This window comes from Stegastes partitus, unplaced genomic scaffold (genome assembly GCF_000690725.1).
Source record: "Stegastes partitus isolate 25-593 unplaced genomic scaffold, Stegastes_partitus-1.0.2 Scaffold0, whole genome shotgun sequence".
Lineage (NCBI taxonomy): Eukaryota > Metazoa > Chordata > Actinopteri > Pomacentridae > Stegastes > Stegastes partitus.
In genome coordinates, this window is record NW_007577731.1 from 1,447,013 (window position 1) to 1,457,324 (window position 10,312).

The window sequence follows — 10,312 nt, forward strand, 5'->3', positions numbered from 1 at the left end:
TACTGATTTCAGTGAAGCATGAAGTTGTCGTGGGCTGCAAGGTGGCTCGGTGGTTAGCACCGTCGCCTCACAGCCAGAAGGTCGCTGGTTTGCGTCCCAGTGAGGACACCCAGGATCCTTCTGCGTGGAGTCTCCATGTTCTCCCCGTGCAGCGTGGGTTCTCTCCGGGTTCTCCAGCTTCCTCCCACAGTCCACAAACATGCTGAGGTTAATTGGTGATTCTAAATTGTCCGTAGGTGTGAATGTGAGTGTGCTTGGTTGTCTGTCTCTAAGTGTAGCGCTGTGATAGACTGGTTACCTGTCCAGGTGAACCTGCCTTCACCCTGAATCAGCTGGGATAGACTCCAGCCCCCCACCACCCTAGTGAGGATTAAGCGGTGTATAGATGATGGATGGATGGGATGAAGTTGTCATTCTTTGGCTGGTTGTTATGTGTTTGATGTCCTGATGAGCTGTGGCTGCTTTTACAGAGTCTGAAAAAGCGGCAGGTGACTGTGAAGATGAGCTTCTCGAAGCCCAAGAGTCCGTCCACTGACCTGGAGTTTGAGGGAGTGGTGGAGGAGCTGAGGAGGGACAAGAAGATGTATCAGAAAACTGCCATGATCCACCTCAGGTCTGTAGCCCATCCTGTCTGGCCGGACATGAGTCTCTTGGGGTATTTTAGCTCTGCTTATAGTTTATGAAAAAGCAAAAAAAAAAAAAAGCGTGAAGAACTTTGCGACTTTAACGGCAACCCTCTCGCACAGACAGCCCCTTCAGAGCTTCCCTCAGTCTCTCCTCCTGCGGGAGACTTTCACCGTCGACCTCCTCAAAGGCCTTTACATCCTGGAGTCGAAAGCTGGTTTCCATGGCAACAGGGAGGTGGTCCACACCCTGACTCTGGGCTACCGACCACCGAGCCCTTTTGTAAGACAGTTGCAAGTTAATTTATCACCACAGCACTCGTTAATGACTGTGAGCTGTGATTTTCATTTTTTAATATGATCTCTGATGTATTTAGGTCTGTTCTGCACTGACCCATCCGTTCAGCTCGGACACGGTTCCGTCAGACTCGGAGATCTGCGTGACCGTCACCAGCAACCAGGTAAACTGTCTTCAAACTCAAAACGCTGACTTCAAATGAACCTAAAAGCCAAGTCTGATGTCACTGACTTCCAAAAAACATCTCAGTGGGTCCATCATTGCAAAAGTTTGCACACACTCGTTTTAGAGCAGTGGAATATAAGCCAGCCACAACATTAAAACCACTGACAGGGGTATATGCAAATTGCACAGAGCTTCATTGCCATTTAATGTCAGAGCCATCGAAAGTTGTAAGTACTTCCTCATTTCAATAAAATCCCATTTAACATAGGTGGACAATAGATCTAACCTGCTTAGTATAGATGAGTATGGGAACCATTCATGTATTAAATATAAGCTCTCTCTGTGACATGCCCTTCTTCAGACCCACAAAGACGTACGAGGAAGGTTGCGGGTTGGGAGCAAAGAGAGGCTGACTTTCTTTGGTCAAGTTCAGCTGAATCCTTTGCATTCAAGTCACCAAGCAATAAAAGTCAAAGCCAACTTCCTCCATCAGCTTCAGGTAAACAAGCCTCACCACTCACAAGAATGTTTAAACAATGTCCGGTGCAGTATGTCATGCTCACAGTGTGCAGTGTACTGATCTGAATGGTGCTCTGAACAGTGACAGCAGTGTAGTAAGTGATCCACGTCCACCTCCAACACTGTACAGTATAGTTTACAGTAGAAAAGGCCAAACTTGTGACCAGTTCATCTGTTCTTGCTGTTACAGCTGCAGCTCCCCTCCTCGGCTATAATGGAGGGAGACGTATGTTGGACTCCAAAAGACAACAATGACTTTGATTATCAGGCCAGAGGGAAACTGAGAGTGGAGCGACAGGAGTGCCAAGTGAGGAAACCAAACTCGACGTGCATTTTAATTAATGTTTGTTTAATGAGTTTCCAATAAATGTCCGGAACCAAACGGTTGTTTTGCTTTCCAGCTTTCCGTTCAGCTGAACGGAACGTCAGGCAGAGTCGGCCTGTATTCATCTCTCAGCCACCCCTTCAAATCAAAGATTCCCAAAACAGTAGAGGTGGGCTGAGCTTTTGTATTCACAAAATGTAACGTTTTTGAAGTCATACGGCATCTTGTAGTTGTTCATCCCTTCCCTGTTTGTTGTGTCAAGGTGAAGGCGACTGCTGATGTCTCCACCGTGCCTGGTAGAGGGAGCAGCTCAGTGTATGTGAAGGCTGATGGGAAGGACAGGATGATGCTGAATGCCCAGATGTCCCACTCCCTCCAGAGGGAAGACAGAGCTGTAGGACTGAGGCTAAATTTATCCCAAAGCCTGCTGCCTACAGCCACTGAGCTGCATGTAGACCTGGCTGCCAACATGTCCTCAGACAGGTTTGCTCATGAAGTTTATTTTAGAACGTTAGCTGAGAGATCTGTAGTTTTGTCATTCATCTGACAAGCATCACTGTGTTCCTTCTATCTCCCTCCAGTGTGTTTCTACGTGGCTCCTTCACACAGGGACAGGAGGCTCTGCTGGCTCAGGTCAAAGGGTCACTGAAAGACTTGCAGGGTCTCCAGCTGGATCTTTCAGGGGACTTGAGGCACTCCATAACCAACCTCAACATTCTGCCTCCAGTCCTGGGGTTGGATGGAGCACTGGGGCAGTCTGACACCTTAATCGAAGGTAAAGCTCCACGTGAAAGTCTTACACTGTTTATTGTCGTTGTGGGGTATGACTGTAGAGTATGGAACCATCCAAGCTTTACATAGTGCATGTGTAGCTGACTGATAGTATCACCCCCTGTGGAAGTTCTGCCCATTTGTTGCTTTTCAACATTGAATCATGGTCAATATAATTAGTCTTTTTTGACAGAAATTTACAAAAAAAAACACTCTTTCATGTCAACCAAATCTGTTATCAAGATAGAACATGATGCTGCCACCGCCGTGCTTCACTGTGGGGATGGTTTGTGTTTGTGTGATGATGCCGGTGTTTGGTGTCCGTCAAACATAGCGTCTAGTCTGATGGCCAAAAAGCTAAGGTGTGGTCTCTTCCAGCTGACTTCAGACTCTCCCACAGGCTCTAGTTGGGATTTAATACGAGCTTTTCTCAACAGTGGCTTTCTCGTTGGCAGTCCTATAAAGCTTTGACTGGTGGCTTGGTGGCCTCCCGCACTAGTCTTTTTCTTGGATGGTCACTCAGTTCTCGGCAGATTTACGTTTGTGCTATATTACTTTCATTTCTTAATGATGGATATAACTGTATTCCAAGGGATATTCAGTGACTTTTACATTTTCCCTGACTCAATTCCCTGACTGGGGCTTTTTAATAAGCTTTGCACAGAGTGTTCTTCTGACTTCATGGTGTCAGGAGCACTGATTCACCAATGACTGGACTTTCCACATACTTTATAACACAATTACTTGAGATATATTGACTTAACTTAGATGATTTTCATTTAACTAATTGTGTAACTTCGAGCACCACTTGGCTGCTCCTGTGTTGTATTAAGTGAGTCTTTTTAAAGGGGGTTGATGCTTACACAATCAGCTGATGAAGGCTTTTTTTGTTTTTGTAAATTCTTGTCAAAAGGTCAAATGGACTTGATGTATTTAATATCTTATGTAAAGCATGTTTTTTTGTTGCAGGACAGCTGAGGGTTAGAGTGATGGAGGCTGTGTACAGCGTGGAGCTGAGACATCAGCAGGATCCTGGAGATGTTTTGGACGGAGATGATGATGATGATGAACAAGGCGTGGTGGGAAGAACGTCCCGTGATTGGCTGTGTGTTTGGTCAGGTGTGGAGCATTTGTGTGTGAATGTGACCCACCAGCTGGGAAATCGAGGGAGGGGAGAAATCTACACACGACTTTCTCACTCGTTCCACGTGCTCGACGCCACAGGTGATCACTGTGATATCAGTATAACACATAGATATTTTCTACAAATGTATGTATCTCCCTGTCTCTCAGTGTTTGTGTCTTCTGGATGCAGGTGTACTGACCAACAGTAGTGCTCAGGTGAGGTGGTCCCAGGATGGCGGTCAGCTGTCAGCCCAGGCAGAGCTACAGACTGGACCTGAACACCTTAAAGCTGAGTTTCATGGAGGCAGAACGAACCATCTTATCCCACAGTGGCAATACTCCTCCAGGCTGCAACACCAAGTCAGAGCCCTGCTGGAAAGAGGCCTACCAAGCTCTCTTCAAGCCAAAGCACATTACCAGGTGCAGGACTGTCATGTGTAGTTTTCTGTCCCCACCAAGTTCATAGTTTATTATGGATTTCACAAGCATTAATATCTTTTATAAAATATAGATTCATGGCTTTTTCCTGTCCTGTACTTTTATGTTGTTCTTCTCTCTGTTAGTTAGAAACAGATAAAGTGGACACAGGTTTGGTCCTCTACATGGAAGATGCCAGGATGGTCGACATCCTTTTTAATGCTGGATCAAAAAACAAAACAGCTCTTTTAGCGGCATCTCTATGGCAACAGATTCAGCTGCTCGAGGGATTCATACCAACGTCCTTACAGGTACGTTTTACATAACTTCCACGTGTTCATTTGTAGATATTAGCATATGAAAGTATCCATGTGTGTACGCTTTCAGTACGCTGAACAGAAGGATCTAGAAGTCTGCATATAACAGTAAAAAGAAAAACAAATAGTACAATTTAAAATGGAGGACAAAATAGTCTAAATGAAAAGGGTACAAATATTGATCCCTGAGGAACACCACATTGTCACTTTTACACTGTTACGTGTTGTTAGAACAGAAATAGTATTACCCAATGTAGAAACAGAAATAGTTCAAAGAGTAATTCTACATTTTAAACCATTATTCACTGTCTTGCACATTATATCTCAATTGTTGTGTTGTATTATAAAGTAAATGTGAAAGAGGCCCCTGGTGTGCCAATTGGCAGGTTTTTTCATAGTCCCTGTGCTATGCTAAGCTAGTAGGACGTTGGCTATATCTTCACTGACAGCAGTATGGCATCCATTTATTATAACAACAGAGACATTAGCATAATTTAAAGTAGACTCACTATTCCACTACAACAGCACTCAGTGATCAGTAGGAACAGATGAAGCACCAATTTTCAAAACTGAATTCCAACATAAACAGATGTTGTTCCATAATGACGCTACCACGATATTTAATGTGTCTGGCCTGAAGTTCAGTAATCCCTCAGAAATGCTTCCATCTCCTCCTTCAGAAAAAACAAACTTTGCCAACAGGGGTTTTGTTTTCACAGATGAACTGCACAGGGGACGCCACTGCAGACCGACTCTCAGCTCAGTGCTATGGAAATGTGGCAGATCGCCCTGTGGAGGTACGAGCCTTTCGCTCCTATAGACCACACAACAGGCTCTGCTACGGCCTGTCGCTCGCTCACGTTAGCCTCAGCGCTCAAGCTAAAGGCTGCTACAGTTCCAGCGGTCAGAAGGAGCTCAGAGCTAACCTCACTCACTCCTCTGTGCTCCTGCTGACGTATTTAGGCGTGCCCAACAGATCTGGCGTTAGGCTCCTGCTCCGGCCAGGGCCTCAGAGGTGGGCTCTCTGGATCGGGGTGGTAGCTGGATCCTGGAGAACGGACTTGAATGTGGGGCTGAGGTTGGAGAGGCCTGGCTTGTATGGCTGGCATGGGCTGCTTGAATATGGGAGCCGAGGCGTTACGCACAAGGCTGCAGTGGCAGGTCGGATGAGGCTGGAAAGCTGGTGTCACATCTGGGCAGATGCTAGTGCAGAATGGGACTCAGTCAGCTCCAGTCTGCTGGTGTCTGTGCGGTGCACGGGGGTGGGGAGGCTGATGTGGGTGCAGGTTGGGAGCACTGAGGGGGATATACCACATAAAACCTCTTTAAATGTATACGGACAGGCAGGAAAAGACAGACTGAAAGGATCTCTGAGTTTTGAGAACCAGCAGGACTCCTTCCAGAGCCTCCTGTCTGTGCTACTGAGAGGCCAGAGAGCTGAGGTGGGTTGGAGCCTCCAGCACCACTGGGCCTCTCTTGCCCCGATCATCCCAAACAGAGTGGACCTCCAAGGGTCGGGCCAGCTCCGTGATTCCTCCTTCTCCGCAGCTGCTCGAGTGTCCATCAACGCCCGCTCCGCTCTGATGAACATCACCGCTGAGACGGAGCCCTCGGCCTCCCTCAGAGCCACGCTCCGGCAGAACCTGGCTAGAGCGCCAGAGGTGATGTCCGTTGGCATGTCGACCGCAGCGAGTCGGGCCCGGTTTGAAGTGGAGAGCGATGGGTGCTCTGTGCTCCTCCTGGCAGATCAGCACAGGGGAGGGAAGGACAGCAGGACCGGCTGGGAGGTTTTCGTCCGTCAGCGATGTTTCTTACTGAAGGTTAGAGAGGAAACAAGACAAAGTGTTTCCCACCAGGAGGAAAGTGAAAGAAACATCTCCAGCTTGGAGGATGACTCTTGGCTTTCCAGTGTAGCACAAGTTAAACTGAAAACACCAACATGTACCGGTATAAAGAAAACCAGTTTGTAAGGAATGTAAGCTCTGGAGTGGCTTCTAGTTAAAAACATGACTCTGAAGTCTCTCAACAGTGTCAGATGAAATGAAACCTGAAGTCAGTGATTTAAATCCAGTTCAGTTTGTCAAATTCAGCGATTATATCTCCTCACAGTCTGCCAGCTGTCTGTTCTGTGTGCATTGAAAAAAACCAAACTGATCCCCACAAGGTAAATTCCCTCTCGTGCCACGTTAGTCCCACTTTTTTTCTTCTTCTATTTCTTTGATTTAGAACAGAATCCATGCAAAACTAATGACAGCCGCTGTGTTTGGTACCAACAGTGACTTTAAGGAAGAGACGCAACACTTCAAGAATCCTAAATAATAATCTTTTGGAGAATTTCATAACACCAAGCTGGCAGTTATATGACTCATGCCCCGTCCTTTCCCCCAAATCGTCTGCTTTATTACAGCCAAATGATCCAGTCATGTTGTTGTACAGACGTAAACGTAGCGAAAATGTGCAGTAGGACTACGATCTGTAGCTTTAAACCATATTTTGGGGCAAAGTCATCACAGCTCTTACAAGAATATGAAAGAATGTGAAATATACAAGCTGTGTTTTGTGTTTTGTGGCTTTATATCGTGATGATTTGTGTCCTAATATTTCTTTATTTTGTTTTGCCTCTGTAGACTCTCCTGCCGCCACAGACCTCCGTCAACATCTCCATCACTCGTTCTGGCTGTTCCACACATCTCAGCTCCGTTCTCCAGGCTGAGGGGGAGCAGAAGGCCAGTCTTAGTATGTCCCTCATGTGTCACCCCCACCTGAGCCTGAGGGCGTCTGTGCAGCACTCCATCGAGGCGATAAAGACGCTACAGTTTCCTACCCACGGTGCGCTGCTCCTCAACGTCTCACCTGCGCTCCTACCCGGTGTGGAGGTTGGCCTGGAGCTGGGACGCTGTTATTTTAGGGGTAATTTGGGGAGAATCAAAGCTTCCCAGACGGAAGCTGAGGAGTCTTCTTACTCTGCCAATGTGACCAGCTACTGCCCTTCACTACAGGTAGGAAAGTCATCAGCTTTGTGCAATCCTACATGTTTAAGATTAAAACATTGCAGTTATCTCTAACTGTGAGTGTACGTTTCCATTTCTTTCATCGCAGTTAGACGTACGGGTACACGTGTTTATGTTAACTTTGAACTGGAGTTTCCAGCCCATTAGAAGGACACGCTATAGCTCGTTTGTCAAAGCACCAGAGCAGAACAACTCCAAAGATGTTACAGCTGCTTGGTTTGACGCTTCATACCCAAATCCTGCAGAGTTTCACAGCTAACGGACATCCTCCACCTCTGGTTGTTTCACAGGGCACCGTCCTCCCCGTGTCTCTGGCTCTGCAAGGCCTCCTGTCGGTGGTTCCTTGCCGGCTGACTGCATCCTACTCTCTAAGAGCAGACGGCCAGGATCTGTCTCTGGAGCTGCAGCAGCACTGCAGGACTCCACATCTCAGCGGGACCCTCATCCACTCCTTCTCCGGCCTGAGGAGTCAGGGGCTGCCACAGATCGTCTCCATAGAGGCTACGGCTCCTGGAGGCCCTGAGCATGCTGGAGCTCTGGTTATTAAAGTTGGAACATGTCACATCAGAGCCCACAGAGTCGTAGAGGGCAGAGGACGGACTCGGTGGCTGTGGGCTCTGGAGTCTACGTGCCCAGTGTTGCAGGTGGGGCTTTTTGGATGATTGCTTCATGAAACTGTAATCAGCTCTGCCTTTGTTTCTGTAGCCATCACAGAGAGCAAAAAATAGAAACTACAAAATGAATGAATCGTGTTACAGCCAGTTTTAATTATACAGTCAGTGGTTTGAATGAAGTGGAGCAAAGACAAACTACTCTTACAAACATGAATGAAGGTTGAAGGAGGACACAACAACCTTTGAAGAATCCAATGATGCTTCAAAAAAAGAAAGAAATGAGACATCCAGCATTTGTGGAAGATTGATTTCATTAAGTCACAGTGACAACAGGCTTCTTATTCATTAAAGGCTCATGTGAACGGCTCCGTGGTGCTGGACCGTCAGGGTGTCTGGACAGCCGTGCTGGACACTGATCTGGAGGGCAGAAGGGGTCTCCTGAGGCTTCACGCCAGGGCCTGGCCAGATCTGAGCCTGGAGGCTGAGCTCAACCATGACCTTCCTGCTCTCCGAGGTCTGCCAAAGAGCTGCCGGCTGAGAGTGGCCAGCAGGTTTGGAAACCTCCGGCACGATGCCGAGGCCTTGGTTCAGATGGAGGAGTGCTCCGTCAGGGCTGGTGGAGCTGTGGTGTCACAGTCTGGCCTGCAGGGGTCGCTGGTGTACTACAACAACTGCACCGTGATTCAGGTACAGACATCACTGAACAGGATCGATGATGTTCTCAGTAGATCCACTCACATCCTGTACAAGCAGGGAAGTACAGCTTTTATATACTGAGGTACTTCCATGTTATTCGCTTTATTTTGCTTCTACTCTCCCATGTTTTGGACATAAATATTCTTCGATTTACTCCACTGCTTTTATTTGAATGTTTTAAGTTATTTTGCAGATTTAGATTATTAAAATGAAATATAAACTGACTCATAAATGATTCTTTATTATTACAGATTAAGCTCCCCAGTGCTATATGAAGAAACTAAAATTTGCTCCAGCTGCAAAAGTCAAGTAATGTGCACATTAACGAATCAATGATTTAATAATATAGTACATATGATTTGTAAGCGAGCATTGTGCTTAATGAGAATGGCACTAATAGCACCACTATTACACCATTTATCAGCTCTAGAAGCAGTAAAAACATCATGAATTGTCAGATGTACAACTTTTTTATGGAGCTAATCATGTGTAAAGCGCAGCTCCTTCAGGAAGACCAGCCAAAGCTTAAATTTATTAAATTAAAATCCCTTTATTCTACATGTCTCATTTAGGAATTAGGCAAAAAACAAACGAACAGACAAACAAAAAGAACAAAAAAAAAAGATAAAAGATGCCATCAGTGACAACAAATCAGGGATTATTCAGCTAAACTGCAGCCTGTGTTTAAACAGAGCTAAATAGTAGTTTTAGAGTGGTAGAAATCTTGTACTTGATGATTCAAGAATTTTTTTTTGAACTGTAAAATATTTTATGATTTATGGCATTATGACCACATCATCATCTACTCTCCACCTCTAGTCATGGTTGAGCTGTTTCCATAGAGGTGTGGGACTTCATATTTCAGTGAAAAATAACTTCTGAGGGATTAAAAATGTGATGGGAGCAAAAACACAAATGCCAAGAAACCTCTCTGGATTTAGAGGCTTGAGGAAGTCGGGTTTTGCATTCAAGGCTCTTACTTCAACAGAGTATTTTAACATTATTGCTAATTATGCTCAAGTAAATGATCTAAACATCCTCTCTACCCTCTCTAATGATCTACTATTTTATTTCTAATCACTGCTTGTTTGTGTTTCTAGGAGCTGGGTGGTCCAGACAGGATGCAGGCTTCTGGGTCCCTGGTTTTTTCCACAACTTCTGTCAGATCTCAGGTCTCGATGACGGTCGACGACGCTGAGCTGCAGACTTTAATGTCTCTCAGAAAAACTAAGGTATTAAAATGCATGTTGTAATCGAACATGTTAAATTTCAGAAACGTACAAATAACTGCCTTTTAAATGCAATTAACTTCACATTAGTTGAGTAACATGTGGGCTGCTTGGTGGTTAGCATCGTCGCCTCACAGCTAGAAGGTCACCGGTTCACGTCCCGGTGAGGACACCCGGGATCTTTCTGCGTGGAGTCTCCATG

General features: G+C 45.9%; 1 protein-coding gene across 1 annotated transcript in view; it reads left to right on the top strand.

The window, feature by feature from the left end:
• LOC103368252 (uncharacterized) overlaps positions 1-10,312 on the top strand; it is a 69,187-nt gene that overhangs the window by 17,628 nt on the left and 41,247 nt on the right. The window contains exons 30-45 of the mRNA XM_008296599.1: positions 471-613; positions 747-906; positions 1,001-1,084; positions 1,448-1,585; positions 1,796-1,912; positions 2,007-2,099; positions 2,193-2,413; positions 2,512-2,705; positions 3,671-3,925; positions 4,017-4,246; positions 4,390-4,554; positions 5,280-5,357; positions 7,188-7,559; positions 7,862-8,215; positions 8,537-8,872; positions 9,982-10,113. Of these exons, the coding sequence (XP_008294821.1) occupies positions 471-613; positions 747-906; positions 1,001-1,084; positions 1,448-1,585; positions 1,796-1,912; positions 2,007-2,099; positions 2,193-2,413; positions 2,512-2,705; positions 3,671-3,925; positions 4,017-4,246; positions 4,390-4,554; positions 5,280-5,357; positions 7,188-7,559; positions 7,862-8,215; positions 8,537-8,872; positions 9,982-10,113 (3,072 nt within the window). The remainder of the gene's footprint in view (positions 1-470; positions 614-746; positions 907-1,000; positions 1,085-1,447; positions 1,586-1,795; positions 1,913-2,006; positions 2,100-2,192; positions 2,414-2,511; positions 2,706-3,670; positions 3,926-4,016; positions 4,247-4,389; positions 4,555-5,279; positions 5,358-7,187; positions 7,560-7,861; positions 8,216-8,536; positions 8,873-9,981; positions 10,114-10,312) is intronic.